Source organism: Canis lupus, chromosome 27 (genome assembly GCF_003254725.2).
Source record: "Canis lupus dingo isolate Sandy chromosome 27, ASM325472v2, whole genome shotgun sequence".
Lineage (NCBI taxonomy): Eukaryota > Metazoa > Chordata > Mammalia > Carnivora > Canidae > Canis > Canis lupus.
In genome coordinates, this window is record NC_064269.1 from 2,143,417 (window position 1) to 2,162,227 (window position 18,811).

Below are 18,811 nucleotides of genomic sequence, written 5' to 3' on the forward strand. Positions count from 1 at the left end.
TCACCCCGCTTGCTCTAAGTTCAAGGTCATAAGTGAAAAAGTAGTCATGTCCCTTGATTCAAAACAAGACCCTTGGTTAGACTGCTCTTTCTTTTAAGAGCCATTTCTTCCCATTAACAACCTCTTGCATAAATGTTAAAGTAAAATACCCCAGGGAGTTCTTCCCAAAGCTTTGCCTGGTCACAAAGTCTTGATCAAAGTCAGATATAAACTTGATTCTTTCTTCCTTCCCAGACATCTTATTAGGCTAGGGAGGACTCTATATTCAAAAATGCGAATTCTCTCCCTTATTGCTTCCTCAATTTTATTTGGTACAGAACTCACAAGATGTCTCACCGAATTAAAATGCTTATGAACTGAGATTGTCCTACTTCTTTTTACTTATCTCAAACAGGAAAATACAGAAGCAATTACACCAGACTTCTGTAACTGTACTTAGGTTTAGGAGATGTCAATAATTTTTTTTTTTAAAGATTTTATTTATTTATTCATGAGAGACCCAGAGAGAGAGAGAGAGAGAGAGAGAGAGAAGCAGAGAGAGACACAGACAGAGGGAGAAGCAGGCTCCATGCAGGGAGCCTGACGCGGGACTTGATCCTGGGTCTCCAGGATCACACTCTGGGCTGCAGGTGGTACTAAACCACTGCGCCACCAGGGCTGCCCAGAGATGCCAATAATTTGCCGTGTTTACTTCAGTTTTTTTAGTAGGATTACAAACATAGCTAAAGGGCTCCCTTCTACTCTCACTCACAGTCATGAAGGTTACCATGCATACATTTTTGGGACTTATGTATTAACACTGTATGACAGTTTTTTCAAATTTTTACACAATTTTCTCTTACCCTCTCAGTTAGATTTTGAATTTTATCTGGATCATTATCTGTATGTTACATTATATGGACAAACCACTATCTCATCGTTTCTTCACTGAAGTAGAGTTCCTTCTTCATGTATTTCAATAAAGTTGCCTGGTTTTCCCCATAAAAGTTTTGGTTATCTTCTGTTGTACTTCAGCAGTATATGTTGATTCACAGCAGAAAGTTGTTGATTCACTCCAACTCTTACCCCATAACATTCTCTATTTCCCTTTTCTTTTCTCTAAATTAGTTATTTGAGCACGGTTTTTTCTCCTTAGTATAAAGAACGTCCAATGAGGATAGAATTTTTGTCTGTTTTGTTCACCACTATATCCTGAGCTTAGAACACTATCTAGCACATGGTAGACCCTTATTTTTGAAGAGAATGAATTTAGTTATTTTAAAAGATACCTTAAAAAATTCCATTTTTGACTGTTGGTCATGCAACTAACTTTTGTATGTTTTTAACCCAGCAATCTTGCTGACCTTTCGTTAGTGCCTTACTTTACAAGATTTTTTTTTTTTTAAAGTTTTTATTTATTCATGAGACACACATAGAGAGAGAGAAAGAGAGAGCGAGGCAGACATAGGCAGAGGGAGAAGCAGGCCCCATGCAGGGAGCCTGATGCGGGACTCCATCCTGGGAAGCAGGATCACGCTCTGAGCCAAAGGCAGACGGCTGTTGGGTTTCTTTGTAAACAATTGTTCTTACGTTATTTTAGTATTATTTTGGGTAGGGTACAAAGGGAGAGAATCTTAAGCAGACTCCATGTCCAGCCCAGGGACCCACACAAGGCTCGATCTCATGACCCTGAGATCATGACCTGAGCTGAAATCAGGAGTTGGACACTTAACTGACTGAGCCACCCAGGCGCCCCCTAAACAACTGTTTCTCCAAAGAGAAAAATCTCCCATCTATTGCCTAGTAAGTTTTTTTTTTTTAATTTAAATTTATCAAATTCTTCTTCTGTATCTATCAATTCTTTTGGATATTCTAAAATTTTTCTGTGTCTACTGCTCCCTCCCTTTCCGCTAATGTGATCACTTACATTCATACACTTGTCCTATTACAAAACAGTCCCCAGAACACAGAAGAAACCCACTTGATAAAAATAAACTTACTGTCTCCAAAGCTATCATCACCTCTCCTAGGTGGGTAGTCATCGAAGCTGTCTGTGGCAGGACGCGCCCTCCAGTCTGTATCTGTTTTGTCAGAATCCCGATTTCTATCTCGGCCAAAGGAACGATCATCCCTGTCTGTAGATATATAAATTTAAAAAACACAAGTTAGCACACAAAATCTTCTGCCCGGTATTTCTCATATGTTCAGACCCCTCCTCCAATACACTGGATTTCCTCCTCATGTTTCAGCACCACCATGAAGCTGCCCCAAGTCCGGTAAGTGCATCTTCAACTGAACCGAGTAATTCATTTCCTCACATGGTCTAATGCTTATTGGTCTCTTTTTGTGTACAGGCTAGGAGCCCCTGAAGTATAAACGAATCAGCCCCTCTGGTGCTCCTAGGTACACCTAATCTATTACATATTAAATGTTCTACTAGATCAATCAGTTTCTCCAACTCAATCAATACTAGTGTTTTGCTGTGGGAAGCGGTCTGTCCTACGCACATCCTATGATCAACCCCTGTATTTTTGCCCAGTAGGGGTCAGCAGTACTCCTCAGTTCTGAAAACCCAAACTGTCTCCACACATCGACAAATGTCCACTGTGGGGCAAAATCATCTTAGTTGAGAACTAGTGTTCCAGTTTCAAGCAGGCCTATGCTCTCCACTTCTATTAAAAACTTCTGAGAAGAGGTACTTCTGCTTTGTCATCCTAGGACCAAAACAAAACAAAGATTTCTATCAGCTTTCTTACCTTTATCCTGTGCTTGATCAGCAACGTCCACTCGAATTCTCCTGTTACCTAGAGACTGAGAGCATAGGACCACATTAACCAACCTTTTGCCCCATTATGCACAAATCCCATGAGTGACCTTGAACGTCTGGGCATAGCAGAAGCACTGGGGGAAGGAAGATAAAGGAAAAACACTGTAATCTAGCCAACACTCCAATTTGTTGGCTAAAGAATCCTTTATAAAGACTTGAAAACTGAAATAACCCCTTAGAATTAACAAATTTAAGTTGGGCTTATATCAACGTCACAACAACCATCTTACTATTTTTATAAAGTTGTATTCCACAATATTAGCCTTTTAACTATCAAAGGCAATTTATCAAGTGTGGCAACTAGCTAAAATAAAAGGCATATTTGGGTTCAGAGCAATTATTCACTCAGACATTTGCAGAGTCCCTACTATGCACCAGCAAAAGCGCAGTAAGTATGATATGTATTATCTCCAGTTCTTTCACTCAGTATTACCTTTGGATTAATCAGTTCCTCCAGGACACCCTCTGACTTCCCTTTCCCACATCATTACTTATACACTTTGAACCCAATTAATTCTACTGCTGATTTTTCCTCATTTCACAGTAGAATCTACAGTTGAAGAAGGATAACAGTGAATTTTAGTTGAAAACACCTAGGATTATATTAAATATCACCATGATGAAATCTCTAGAAACAAAGGAACTCCTAAGTCTGGACCATGACAGCATTTTACATAATAATAATACAGCAAATTTCAAACAATAAAACCATACGGTATTCTTTCCCTTATCTAGACTGAGAAGTTAAAAATTAGTCATGTTAATAAAACCTAAAAATGATCTGAGAAGAAAAACTTTGGAGCATCTTTAAGCTTTTCATATATTTAATTTTGACATTTCCTTCAGATTACCATGGTTGTACTTAATTATGAGACAGGAGGAGTATTTTAAGAGGTATTGATTTAAATTGTGTCAAATGAAGAGAGAAAAAGGGTGTCCTTTTCCTTCCCAGATATAATTAGTTTGTTTTTTAGTCACTAGAAGTTTAAAAAAAAAAAAATGCAGGTCCTATACTAGAAATTTCTATTACTAATAGGTAACTAACTAAATGCTTCAATATCCTGCTTGGGCTATCTTAAGGATCACTGCATGACACAAATCACTCAAACTGTCATTAGAGTTAGATTTAATCCTCATAGCCCCAAATGTATTAACAGCTCAATCTCCTTTTCCTACTAAATCTCTAGTGTGTCTGGACAGAAAAACATCTCTGGGCAATGTTAAAAAGCAGAAGCACTAAATGTTTACTGTCATTTTCCTGAGAGATTCCCTATTACAAATGACATCCCAATGAGAAACGTTTCCAAACTCTCTTAAAATTATCAAAAACACCATTAACTTCCTTAAAAACCATATAATGCCTTTAACACTAAAATGATTAACACAACTTTTCTATTTCCTTTGATCTGGTAAGATTATTTTGAAAGAGCAAAGCCCTAAGAGCGGAGACAAAGCTGCGAATGAATGAATGAATGAACGAGAGCTTTTATTAAAGACTTGGTGTGGTGGGTTTCTTCCATTATTTTCCACCTAAGTTACCTCCCTGAGTTACTGGAGCCTGTTGAACTTGCCTGAGGAAAATGAGACTTGCTAGATGTTGAATATTAACTGTTACACCGTGCTTTTTTGGGTAGATATTATGAAATACTTTGAAATAGCTAGTGACCCAACCAAAAACATATTGATAAACATAAGATTGGTTAGCTCCCACCCCTCAAACTCCCCACCTTATTTTCTTTCTTTTACCTCTTCGTTGAGGCTCAGGGCACTGAGCAAAGAATCCAGGTCCTCAAACTCAGCGTAACCAAAACCTTTCAACCTCTCTGGATTGCTGGGTTCACGTGGTAAACGCACTGCACTGATCTGAAGGAGTAAAGAAACATTCCCAATTAAGTGTTCTTGTCCATCTGTCTTTTTCCCCCCTAACCAGTGCATATGCAGTGAATTTCTCTAAAGAACACACAAGAGGGATCCCTAGGTGCCGCAGCGGTTTGGCACCTGCCTTTGGCCTAGGGCGCGATCCTGGAGACCCAGAATCGAATCCCACATCCGGTTCCTGGTGCATGGAGCCAGCTTCTCCCTCTGCCTGTGTCTCTGCCTCTCTCTCTCTGTGACTATCATAAATTAAAAAAAAAAAAAAAAAAAAAGGAACACACAAGAACTGGGGTGCCTGGGTGGCTCAGAGTAAGTGTCTGACTCTTATTCTCTGCTCAGGTCTTGATCTCAGGGTCTTGAGTTCAAGCCCCACAGTGGGCTCCATGCTGGGTCTGGAGCCTATTTAAAATAACAACAAAAAACTCAAACCACAAGAACCTGATTGTCTCCAGAAGAGAAAGCAGTGCAAAGAGATAGAAGAAAGACTTCACTCTATGCCATTAAACCTTCCCGATCTGATTATGAATTTAACCCTTAAAAATATCCCCCAAAATAAAAAAAAAACCCAAACATGAGTTCAGGGTAGTCTCTGAGTCCCTGACTTTTGCCTCATTTTACAAGTCTAGTTTTTAGATATTTTTCAATAAAGAGCAACTGCCCATTCCACAGTTTATCTCTTTACGCTTATATTGTACTTGGTTTTAATATGTATATTTCTATCTCAGAAATTTGACTCCATTTTTGCCATAGTTTTCTAAATAGTGTATTTTTTTGGAGACCTTACCTGAGAAATGTTAGTCAATTCATATATTAACCAATTTTTTACTGAATCAAACACTGTATTGTAAAATCCCCACAAACCCTACCTCCTGTTAATTCTAAGATAGCAAACTATTGCATTTTTACTCTTAAAGTACAGGAAAAATTTATACTAACCTGATTTTGAGGTTACCTTGTGTTTTCTAATTGTAGGTTTGCAGGATTCCCTCTTTTCAATTTTCATAAAACTTTCCGTGGCACTAATTTGTATTTGTTATTTACAACAAGGTACATACTACTCTTCATTTCCAAATATTTTAAACTATTTTTGGCCAGCTTTTTGAGGGCTTCCACATGTTTTCTTACCCATTTACTTCATTTCTTTGGTATTTTGCATGTATTCAAATTATATTCTTCTACATCACTGATTTGATAATTTATTCTGACTCCCAACATACAGATTTTGTTATAGCCTCTTTAAATTCTAGTTTAAGAAAAAAAAATCTAATTTAACGCAACTCTTGAAGATAGCAGGAAAAGGAACAAAATATAAAAGGTAGAAGTAGCTCCAAAAGGAACAAAATATAAAAGGTAGAAGTAGCTCCAAATACAGTTCTAGAGCATTAACAGTGAAAAGCTCTGAATAGGCCAGAGGTTACTTAACACTCTATAGAAGAGGCCAAGAAAGTGAAATAAAAAACAGGTCAGCCTTCTAATTGTACTACCTATTTGTACAGAGAGGAAGATTTATAGGTGGCAGTCAAAAATATAATCACACTGTGGGGGTGCCTGGCTGGCTCAGTCAGTAGAGCATGAGACTTTATTTTTTAAGATTTTCCTTATTTTAGGGGATCCCTGGGTGGCTCAGCAGTTGAGCACCTGCCTTCAGCCGAGGGTGTGACCCGGGGTCCCGGAATTGAGTTCCATGTAGGGCTCCCTGCACGGAGCTTGCTTTTCTGCCTCTCTCTGGGTCTCTCATGAATAAATAAATAATATCTTAAAAAAAAAAAGATTTTACTTATTTTAGAAAGAGAGAGAATGAACACATGAGCCAGGGCAGAGGGGAGAGAATTCTCAAGCAGACTTCCCGCTGAGTGTGGAGCCTGAGGCAGGGCTCAATCCTACGACCCAGCTGAAACCAAGTTGGATGCTCAACCAACTGAACCAACCTAGGCCCCTGAGCATGCGAATCTTGATCTCAGGGCTGGGAGTTCAAGCCCCACATTTGGTGCAGAGATTACTTAAAAATAAAATCTTAAATCATACCAGAAAATCCAGCCATAAAAGCTAGTAGCCCATGCAGAGAACAGGATCTCAGAAGGGAGTCAATAAACAAAGTAAAAGTGGAGGAGAGAGTAGATCTTTAGAGGAAATGCACTTTTTAAAAGAAAAAGTAAAGTCTATCCCCAGCACGGGGCTTGAACTCACCACCCTGAGATCAAGAGTCACATGCTCTACAGACCGAGCCAGCTAGGCGCTCCAAGGAAATGTATTTTTTAATGCGTTGCCATTGGCAAAGACCCTGGAGAAAAACTCGAGAACTGGAAATTGTGACTCATTCTGATTTTTGAAATCCTAAATATCTTTTTTTTTTTTTTTTTTTAAGATTTATTTATTTACTCATAAGATACACGCACAGAGAGAGGCAGAGAGAGAAGCAGGCTCCATGCAGGGAGCCTGATGTGAGACTCAACTCCAGGACTCCGGGATCACACCCTGAGATAAAGGCAGACGCTCAACCAACTAAGCCACTCAGGCGCCCCACCTTTCTTTCTTTTTTTAAAAAGATTTTCTTTTTTTAAGTAATCTCTATAACCAATGCAGGGCTTGAACTTACAATCTTGAGATCAAGAGTCATATGGTCTACTGACTGAGCCAGCCAGGGGTCCTAAGTATTTTTATTTTTATTTTTATTTTATTTTATTTTTTAAAGATTTTATTTTATTTATTTATGATAGTCACAGAGAGAGAGAGAGAGAGGCAGAGACACAGGCAGAGGGAGAAGCAGGCTCCATGCACCGGGAGCCTGACGTGGGATTCGATCCCGCGTCTCCAGGATCGCGCCCTGGGCCAAAGGCAGGCGCCAAACCGCTGCGCCACCCAGGGATCCCCCTAAGTATTTTTAAATCAAAGTCTGAAAAAAAGAGCTTCTCCTAAGCACTTGTATATTCACTTTTCAATCATTCTGAAATCTTCTAGATCAGCATTCCAAACATCCTCCCTTAAGCTTTTTAAGCATGCCTATAAACACTGTGAATTGCACTATATGTGGCATCAAGCTCACAGAAACTTATTTTTTTTTAAAGATTTTATTTCTTTATCTGACATGGAAAAAGAGAACATGTGAGCTCATGTGCACAAAAGCAAGGGGAACGACAGGCAGAGGGAGGAGAAGCAGGCTCCCCACTGAGCAAGGAGCCCAACATGGAGCTCAATCCAGGACCCTGGGATCACGACCTGAGCCGAAGAAAGATGCATAACTGACTGAGCCACCCAGGCGCCAAGAACCTTTAATAATTTTAGCACATTCTTGCTAATGTAAATTATGTATCTTCTCAGTTAAAGGTATTCATATATAAAACTAAGAAGTAATTTTGATATAAGCCTGAGTGTCATTAACAGAATGACTGAGTTCAGAGAAACTTTGAATCTTACAACATAACTGGTCTATTTTTTTAAAGTAATCTGTATACCCAATGTGGGGCTCAGATTCATGACCTGAGATCAAGAGTAGGCTCCACTGACTGAGCCAGCCAGGTGCTCCTGGGTATATCACTTTGAAGATTCTTAATGAGAAGAGGTGTAGGTTTTTGAGAGATTTTTCTCTGCATCACTAAGGCTCAAGACTATCTGACTGGTGTGGGATGAGAACATTCTCAGAGTGCCTAAACACCACTTCATCAATTATATACCCATTTCTTCCAAGTCTAGAGACAGCCTCAGAACCTTTCCCAGCTTAGAAATTCAGACTGTCACTACCAATATGCTAGTCTCCATATGCAGTTACTTCCTTAAACCTTTACACTTACATTTAATCCTCTAAAGAATTCCTTAATGGAATCTTCTGTGACATCATAGGGCAGGTTCCCTAGAAAAGCAGTATAGGGTGGCGATTTTGGAAGACGGCTCCGGTCGATATTGGGTTCCCGAGCAGCCCGTGGAGCAGTGGGCAGGATGGAACGGTCAATTGGAGGTGCCCTATACACGTCATCGTCATTACTGTGCCAAGTGGTTGAAACTAGGATAGAAAAGTAAACAGAAGAAATTAGAGAAAATTTCCCTTACTGCTGTTGTAGGATGAGGACCCATGGTAAATGCCAAGGATTAAATAAGCTACATAGAGAAAGTGCTTCTGAAATGTCAGAACCAGGTTAACAATGCAACCAGTATTCACTATCTCTTGGTTTCTAAGTATTTTGAGGCCTTTGAAGGCCTAGGCTTTTGTTGACAATATTATTGTAACTCTTTTTCCTTATGCAGCAAAGAAAAAGAAACAACTATGGAATGTTACTGTGAGCCAGGTATTATATATTCATTATATCCCATCTTATCTTTTTAATAATCCTGTGAGGTTGTTTCATTTCTACAGAAAAGGAAACTCAGATGTCAGGGAGATTCAATAACTTGATCAAGTTTACAAAGATGGCAGAGCAGGAGATGATAATCCTAGTACAGGCAGAACTCAAACCCGGGTCCCTCTCAGTCCAGATGTATTTAAACACTGCTGACAACTCTCATATTCCTAACTTTTTGGGTGGACAAAGTGTTTTCTTTGTGGTTTATCCTCCTCTTAAAAATGAAACAAAACACAACTCAATTCCATCCCGTTCCTCAGATCATTTTGTTTACCCCTGACTTCATAAAAATAGCTCCCAGAAGAAATTATTTCTTGGTTCTGAAATATAAACAGCTTGCAGATTACATTGTGATATCAGGACGTCATAGAATTTTAGTAGTCTAGTCTTCAACTTTGCAAATAAAATAATACTACCCTGAGAAAAATCTGTTCAGCCCCTAGTCATAAACTCTTAAAAGCCTAAACCTTAAATTCTATACATAAAACTTATGGTTCTACAAAATGAGTAGGTTCTTTTCAGAATACAAGTGTGAACTATTACTATGGAATGGGTTTGGCCTTGAAAAGAATGAAAACTCCAAGCACTGTGGGAAATAAAAAAAAAAAATTACCATCTCCTTCCAGGTCGTCTGTTTCATCAGCCCAGCTGACTGGTTTGGGGACATAGGTGCTTCCTCCCCCAGTCCCTCCATCCTCAGCCAGAAAGTCTGTTAGGGAGATAGTTTTCCCCTTCTTATTCTTCTTTTTTGCTGTTTTAAAAAAGCAAAAAGAAAGATCGTTTATCATTTCCTTGGGTATTTAAAGAGTGGTATAGTGCACTACTGTTAAAGCAACATGAAGAGCCACCAAAAGACAAGACGGCATACTATACAGATATAAATGAGGACAAAGCACGATACACTGGCATATGGCAAGAAAACTCAGTGAAAACTGCCAAAATGAATTTGCTTATGTATGAAGGGTCTAGAAAGTTTCAGCATTAAGACAGGTGGGATCAACCTTTTATTTCTACTATATTCACTCACATATCATTGGAAAATTTTAATTTAGTAACTACTTGTGTTTATGACAGGCGACTAGGGATCCCTGGATGGCTCAGCGGTTCAGCGTCTGCCTTCGGCCCAGGGCATGATCCCCGAGTTCTGGGATCGAGTCCCACATCGGGCTCCCTGCATGGAGCCTGCTTCTCCCTCTGCCTGTGTCTCTGCCTCTCTCTCTCTCTCATGAATAAATAAAATCTTAAAAAAAAAAGACAAAAAAAAAAAAAAAATAAAAAGACAGGTAACTACATTCACTGCTCCTGATATACAAAGAACTAAAACAAAGCTCCTACCCCTAAGAACATACTCATTTTGGCATTTATATGGATTGTTTGATACTTGTAAAATGACCACATGAGGTAGGAATCATTACTATCAATTTACAAAAAAGAAAACTAACCCTCAGAGAGGTTAAATGACTATCCTACAGATACAGAGATATTAGATAGCAGAGCTAGAATTAAACCCAGGGTTTTGGATACCAAATCTAGACCTCTTCCCACAGGAGCCTCAGCCTCTAAGAGCTTCCTATTAGTTCTATGGAAGGAGGGGCAGGGGTTACCATAACCATGGTAAAGTGTATTACTCACTGTCATTTGAAAGTGTTCACAATGTAAGACTCTACAGAGCTGGACTTCTCTGCCTGCTGGGAAAAAAAAATTCCTCACCTACCCTAACACTACACAGATGAGACAGGGTACTAAGGGGAAAGCATAAGTAACCCCTAAGAACTAACACATTCAAATGTTTTCTGTGGTTATGAAATCTTTACAATTTCCAAGTGGCTCTTTTTAGTGGACTGATCTCAGGACTGATTGATCTCTTTAACTATCTCTCAGGACTTTTTCTGAGATGGCACCAGTCAGCAGCTACTGCAGAAGAGCCAAAAGGACTGAAATCCTAAAATTGGCTCCTGAAAGCAGCCCCTACATGATAAGAAAAAAGCAAGCAGCTTTGTTCTAACAAAGACCAGTTTTGTGGCTTTTATAATCATGAGTTCCTCCTCCATGTTCCAATTCTCATCTCATTTTCAATCCAAGAAGACTAAGAATTTGTAACATGATGCAACCATTTGTTTAACCAAAGGATGCTCTCTCATCTGGCACCTTTCTTTTAAAAAATCCAACTTTCAGGGAGCTCCTGGGTGGCTCAGTTGGTTAAGTGGCTGACTCTTGGTTTCTGCTCAGGTCGTGATCTCAAGGTGTGATCTCAAGGTGGTGGGATAGAGCCTGAGGCTTGGGTCTTTGTGTTCTGCAGTCAGCAAGGATTCTTTCCCTCTGTCCCCACCTCAACAAACAAACAAACAAACAAACAAACAAACAAACCCACCCAACTTTCAGGAAATAAATGTGACCTGCTTGCTATGAATGTTATGAACAGACTTCTGGACATACTAAGAACCTGAGGCATTATGGTCTCAATGTGCCAACCAGATGAACTCGGCTGCAATAATACTGAGGGAAAATAGTGTTGGATGTAGTTTCCATGATTCTTCCAAGTGACTTAATACCAATCCTGCTTTAAAAGCATCATTTCTGGGCAGCCTGGGTGGCTCAGCGGTTTAGCGCCACCTTCAGCCCAGGGTGTGATCCTGGAGACCCGGGATCGGATCCAGTCCCTGCATGGAGCCTGCTTCTCCCTCTGCCTGTGTCTCTGCCTCTCTCTCTCTGGGTCTCTCTCATGAATAAATAAAATCTTTAAAAAAAAATTAAAAAAATAAAAGCATCATTTCTGATTAACCAAATTATATTTTGGATCTATTCTATGCTATGAAAGAAAGCAGTTATCCAGAGTTTGGGTCCTGTAGCCATGAATTTTGCACACCTGGTTTATATGCAAAGGCCTGGGAAAAATTTATTAAGCAAATGTGAACAAGATATAAAGCCTGCCTCTGAAGTAGAATGTTCACATTGTACAGGCTTATTTTCATCCTTTCCACATCCTCTAATTCAAAAAGTGTTGGGGACTAATATGATCCTAGAAAGCCTTACTCTCTTGGGCTTAACCTAGTACCATCAGCTAATACCCAATTATTGATCTGCCTGGTCACTGGGGAAATAAATATAAAACTGGTGGTCAGTCCATGAGGTCAAGTTCAACATAAAAACAATAATAATTTATTAAAGCACCCCTGTCCCCCTTGTTCTATATACATATCTAATATCAAAACAGCAGAATCTAGAATTAACCTGTCTTTGGTCTGACTTTGGCTTCTACCAACTTTCTAGATCAGGGTTTCTCAACTTTTATCTCTTGATTTTTTTTAACCCCCTCTCCCCAACTCTTGACCAACAAATCCCCCTTTCCTTTTATGTTATTGAGAATTTCAAAATAATAAACACCGTAACTTAAAAAAAAAAATTAGAGCACTGTTTGGTTCAGAGTATCTTTTTAAACCATACATCTCCCTCTTCTGATTCTGTTGCTGTCCCCTCCAAAAACTTCTGGCTGAGAAATCACTGGATGATGGGCAGTCTTCATTTAAAGACAAGATAAAATTCTTTCACAGGATCTGTAACTTATGTTCATTTAAATCTAGCAGCAGCACTGACTTAGTACAAATATAAACAGATTTAAAGGAACTAACCAGCCCTTAGAAAGTAAAATCAGTAAACTAAAGTGGGTGCTAGTGTTTTTTTCCATTCTATTTCACTCCAATAACTGAGAAACGATGATGTTATCTAAATCCTCCATGCCCTTAGCTCCTCCAATATCTATCTAGGCCCATTACATGCTTAGGATTTCAAGTCTTCTCTGGATAATCACTTGCCATGTGATCAAACTGGTCCAACTCTTAATTTCTTTAAATCTGATGTGAACTGGTGAAAAAGTTAAACCAACTACCTCATGTAAGAAACAGTAAGTGTCTCAATTATTTAAGGCCAGACCCACACAGACTAAGGGAAAACACACACACCTTAGAAATTTTACTAAATCCTGTCTGCTGACTTAATCATGACTGCAATTTACTGAACAAGTACCAGGTACTTCTGAAGCTCTTTATATACTTGTACAGGTTAAATAAAAGACCTTAAAAGATAGCATTAAAAACCTTTCAGTCTAGCAGACAAAACGTCTGAGTCCTTAATAAACAGGGTTTCCTACAACAGATATAAAAATAAATACAGGGCACCTCGGGTGGCTCAGAGGTTTAGCGCCGTCTTCAGCCCAGGGCCTGATCCTGGAGACCTGGGATGGAGCCCGCTTCTCCCTGCCTGTGACTCTGCCTCTCTCTATGAATAAATAAATAATATCTTAAAACAAAACAACTAACCAGCTTAACTCTTATTTAGAATTTCTCAACTTCTGCACCACTGGGTAATTCTAGGCTGGGTAATTCTTTGTTGTGGGGGGCTGTCCAGTGCATTGTAGGATGTTTAACAGCATCTCCAGCCTCTGCTCATCAGAGGCTAGTATCAAAAACCCCACCCTGCTGTCACAACCAAAAATGCCTTCAGACACTGTAAATGACTCCTCGACGGGTGAGACAAAATTGTCTCCTGGTTGAGAAACACTGGTTTAAGTGGTGGCTTCACATCAATAAATAAAGGACAAACAAAAGGAGATGCTAGCCCTGTATAAAACACACTACTAGAAGTGACTGCAATACTGAGTCTTCAGGATTATCAGGCTGCTGTATGTAAAATATAGGATTCCTTTAGTTTTCTCAGAATGTTTTCCTTTTACCACTGCATTGTATTAGCAACAAAGGCAGCAAATGTCAGATACTGAAGTGACAAAGTCTATTGACTGGCTGCTAGATCTTAATTTCAAAAGGACATCTTAAAGCACTATAAGCAATAAAGCTTATTTGTTGTACAACGCAGCTGTACTTCTCCATCTTTAGCTATTATTTCTTATTTAGGAAGAATTCACAAAGTCCGAACATTCATGTGAGGCTCTGTCAAAACTTACATTCCTTAATTTTAGATCTTGTCAGACTAAATCCCACTTATTTTATAGGGTTATCAATTCTTCTGAATGTTAGTATCTACAGGCTAAGAAGTCAGAAAATGTCATAAAAATGACTTGTCTTGTATGGACAAGATTACAGCAGCGTTATTCATAATAGGAAAAAAACGGGAAACAACTCAAATTCCCATCAAACAATGAATGAATAAGTTAAATGTAAATATTCATACAACAGATTTTACAATAAAAAAGAATGAGTACCCATACATCCCACAATGTTATAAACCCTGAAAATATGCTAAATGAAAAAAGCTAGTAACAAAAGTCTCCACGTTGTATGATTTCATTTTTATGTTTAGAATAGATAAATACAAAAAAAAAAAAAAAGAATAGGTAAATACAAATAAACAGATTGGGGGCTGGTGGTGGAAGAAATGACTTCTAATACGGCAAGGCATTTCTTTCTGGAAAGTGAATCTTGCCAAATCTTGCAGAATTAAAAACGAATAATGATCAACAAATGTTCCCTTAAAGAAACAATACCGTATAAATGCAAATCAGTCCACCTATACTAGAGTGCCTAGAACTAAATTAATTATGCTGCTGTTTAAAGCCAAGCCATGAGGTTTCATACAATGTAATATCATAATGTCCACAGGCCTCACCTTACTGCACTACAGTTGAGCACAGTAGAGAATAAAAACCAAGTAAGAGTAAGCTGCACCACCTTGACCTCACCAATTCAGTTACATGACTCAACTTCTTCATACTGACAGTGGGAGGAAAATGCCATACTGCCTTCCCCTTACCTTTCCACACTCAATATGGTTGTTGATGTAAAAACACAAATTGACTTTGGTGTGTGCACTTAAGTATACACACATATAATTAATTAGAAATATGCACTTAATTTTTAAAAAACAATACTCCGAGGTTAATTCTTTCCCCCATCTTCATAAAAAGTGAATACATTCTAAGATGCTATGAGACTAGTATGAACAAAGTGGTAGGATATACTGTCAAGCCATACACATATGGTATGTAAATTTGAACTTAAAAAGCTGTTTAAAAAAGATATATATATATTTTAAAGACTTTATTTTTATTTTAGAGAGTGTGTGCACGAGTCAGTGAGTAGGGAGGGGAGTGGAGAGGGAGAGGATCTCAAGCTGACTCAGTGCTCTCATGACCCTGAGATCAAGACCTGAGCAGAAATCAAGAGTCAGATGCTTTAACCAAGCCACCCAGGCACCCCTAAAAGTATACATATATATATTAAGAACTACATAGAAACACTATGTTTTACTTTGACACTCCTTGTATCTGCATTTAAATTTTCATACAGTTTAGTTTTGGCTTTCTGAATCTGGGTATCCTACTCCCAGAATAACATATGGTAGAGAATGGAATTAAAAAATAGTAATATAGGTAGCCCTTGCTTTTTTTTTTTAAGTATTTATTTATTCATGAGACACAGAGAGAGACAGAGAGAGAGAGGCACAGAGACACAGGCAGAGAGAGAAGCAGGCTCCATGCAGGGAAGGGAACCCGATGCGGGACGGATCCCCAGCCCTTGCTTTTCAAAAGGCTGCATTATGCCATTTTGCTTTTATGAAAGACTTACATCATTACCTGTTTTCCCTAACTGAAAGAAACCTAGAGAGAATCTTTGCTCTTACCAAAACAAAAAACAGCATCAGGTGTTTGTTTTGCTATTAAGCCATAATGCAGGCAGCACACACTTTCAACAGTGTGCCACGTTCAAGCTCATTCCCCCAGAATTATACTCAACATCAAACTACCAAAACTTTGAACTGTCTGTGAACATCTGTGCTTTATCTTGTTAGCAAGATACACCCCAAGGTACCAGGAATGCTCCAAAAAATTTCCCTAAAAACTAATGGTCATCGCTTCTTTGCTTTATGCCATTCCAGTTTACAAAATGCTCTACCCCTGGAGAGCAGGGGAAACCTGTATGTGAACAGCATATAATGAAACTATGTTACTCTTTAAGGAAAAGCACTGTATGTAAACAACTATTCTATCCCTGTGAAAATAATTAAACAAGATGACATTTTCAAGTGCTATACAAGTGAAAGGCCTTCTGTCTTCTGTGCATACAACCACTATTTCCAATTTGAAAGCATTTGTCTCAAGTAAGGAGAGCAGTTCAATAGTCCGTTTTGGGACACTTTTGGTTCTTGAAAATCGAAGGGTCAACTGGATACTGGTATTGCTGCAAAGAATTTTTTGGTCTCATTTACAAGGGGCCTGTGAAGTTCTATCATATCAAGGGTATTTTCACTGAGAAATATAAGATATATTTTCAACAAGACATTGAGCATCATCAAGAAGTATATTGAAAATACACCAAGAATTTTAGTCTCATTAACATGGCTGTATCTGGTAATATTGGCCGCTCAACAAAACCAATGAGACTGGAAAGGATGCAAAGTGGGAAAAGTCTGATAAATACCAAATTCCCCAAGGGCAGACTGTCAGATGTAACCTCGTACTCAAGATACTGTTTCTTACACATACTACAAAGCTAAGAAGATTTATGGAACCCAAGTAAAGAGATGAGGGGCTCAAAAAGGGGGTAAACGTGGAAGAACAGAAGTGGACACCAAGCAAATCCCTTTAGTCTAGATTTCGCTCAGTTCTGTAAAATGCAGGGCACAGACTGCCAACGTGTCTTCCACCCCTAAAAAAGCCACGTTTTAGTGAAAAACGAATTATGGGCTTTTCACTAAATTATGGCACCAAGCCGTCAAGATGGCAAATCCAGGCCAAATAAGTACTCTAATTCAGATAAAGTTTTTGGGTAGATCCCCAAAATACGATCACATGGAAGCCAACTTTGTAATTTCCAAGTTGATAATGGAGGACAGTCAGGAGTCTCCAAGATTTTGACCTTGCTCTGCTACCTGCAGCCATGTGACCTTGAACAATTTAATCTTTCTCTGCTGGAGATACCACCATCTGCCCACGTTATCTAACAGAGGATCAAATGAGAACATACATACACAAGAGTGCCTGGTCAACTGTCAGGTGCTACACAAATGAAAAGTATTATAATATTCAAGCGCACCTCAATTCCCTCAACATTTTCCAAAAACATACCTAATTCTTAGTGTCCTAGGTTGACAAAGAAAATCAATTAAAAAAAATTATTTATTCATGAGAGAGAGAGAGAAAGGGGCAGAGACACACGCAGAGGGAGGAGCAGGCTCCATGCAGGGACCCCGATGTGGGACTCGATCCAGCAACCCGGGGTCACGCCCTGGGGCCAAAGGTGACGCTCAACCACTGAGCCACCCGGGGAATCCCCAGAAAATCCATTTCTAATGAGAAATGAGTATCTTAGGGATAGCAAGCAATGTTTTGCAGAACCCATGATCATGCCAGAGAAATAAATTATCATCCCCCAAACTAAAGCGAATGCTGAAAATATCCCAAAACCCATCGCCAAGTCCTTGAGAAATGCAGACTTGCAGGACACTGACTGATACTCCCTACTCCAAAGTCCTCTAAAATAAACAAACAAAAAAACAAAACAAAAAAACCCCAACTGTATCCACTAATATTTTAAAAGCACTCCCCAGTAGTTAAAAAAAAAAAAAAGAAAAAAGAAAAAAGAAAGAAAAGAGAAAGAAAAGCTGACTTCTACTATCGGACCTATCAAAATATACCAAAAATGGAAGCTGTCAAGGGATCTGATCTTGTTCACCCCCCCTCCTTTTTGTGTGTGTGTGTGTGTGTGGTCCCTCCCCGGCACCTAGAACATGCCTGGCTTGCTTTCTGATCAGTAAAGGCGTACTGATTAAGGAGGAGGGAAAAAGAAAAAGAAAAAGAAAAAAAAAAAAGGCCTCCAGACCATCTGGGTCTCCATCCTCGCTCGCGCTGCTCCGACACGTGGGCGCACCGCACCGGGCTCCCCACCCCCACCCCCGCGACGTCCACCCTCGGGGAGCAGCGGGCAGCGGGCCGCACCGGGCGACAGGAGCGCAGCGAGCGCAAGGGCAGGCGGGAGGCAGAGCAAGGCCCGCGCCCCCGCCGCGCCCCCGGCCCCGCCGCGCCCCCGCCGCGCCCCAGGCCCGCGCCCCTCGCCCGGCCTACCGCGCACGCGCGCCGCGCCCTCCCCGCCGCGTTCTAACCGCCCCCCCGCCCCCACCCCACCCCCACCCCGCCCGCCGCGGCCTCGCGCCTCGCACACGTCGCCCGCCGTGCGCCCGCCCGCGCGCCAACCGCCCACGAGGAGGCCCCCGCCTCCCGCAGAGCCTCCTCCCCGCGCCCCGTCGCTCGGGCCCAAGCCGGAGGCCGGCGTTCCTCCCCGCTCCAACCTCGCGCTGACGGGGTGAAAAGGGTGTGAGGGGGAGGGGAAGGACGCCGTCCCCTCCCCCCCGACATCCCGAGGCGATAACCTCACGTGGCCGAGCCGCCAGCCCGCCGCAGCCCCGCAGTCCGAAGGAGAGCGCTGCCGCCCGTCCCCCGATTCCGGGGAGCCCGCGGATCAGGCTCGGAGGGCGGCGAACGAGCCTGGTCCTCGGCCGCGCTCGGCCGCTCACTCACCTGAGGCCGCCATGTTGGGAGAGGGAGAGAGAACGCAAAGGACCCGGATGAGGCGATCACGTGATTATAGCGGGAGCGTCGGGCTAGGAGAGGCGAAGCTGGGAGGGGGAGGGGGCGGGGCGGCGCCGCTCTGGGTTCGTAAAGCAGCGCGAGGAGGCGGCGCGGCGTCCGACGGGAAGGCCTGCGCGACATGTGGCCAAAGGGGTGGGGCCTGGGCTGTCGCGAAGTCCCTCTCGCTTTACGCAGGGCTCCGCGCGGGCGAGGGGGCGG

General features: G+C 40.9%; 1 protein-coding gene across 4 annotated transcripts in view; it reads right to left on the reverse strand.

Annotated features, from left to right (window-relative positions):
• EIF4B (eukaryotic translation initiation factor 4B) overlaps positions 1 to 18,754 on the reverse strand; it is a 32,311-nt gene extending 13,557 nt beyond the window's left edge. For 2 of the 4 annotated variants that reach the window (XM_025458788.3, XM_025458787.3), the window contains exons 1-6: positions 18,542 to 18,754; positions 9,629 to 9,766; positions 8,470 to 8,678; positions 4,553 to 4,669; positions 2,736 to 2,790; positions 1,980 to 2,114 (exon numbers count right to left, since the gene is read on the reverse strand). In XM_025458788.3, the coding sequence (XP_025314573.1) occupies positions 1,980 to 2,114; positions 2,736 to 2,790; positions 4,553 to 4,669; positions 8,470 to 8,678; positions 9,629 to 9,766; positions 18,542 to 18,554 (667 nt within the window). In that variant the 5' untranslated portion in view covers positions 18,555 to 18,754. The remainder of the gene's footprint in view (positions 1 to 1,979; positions 2,115 to 2,735; positions 2,791 to 4,552; positions 4,670 to 8,469; positions 8,679 to 9,628; positions 9,767 to 18,541) is intronic. The other 2 variants (XM_025458790.3, XM_025458789.3) reach the window with 1 other exon arrangement.
• Positions 18,755 to 18,811: the final 57 nt, after the last annotated feature.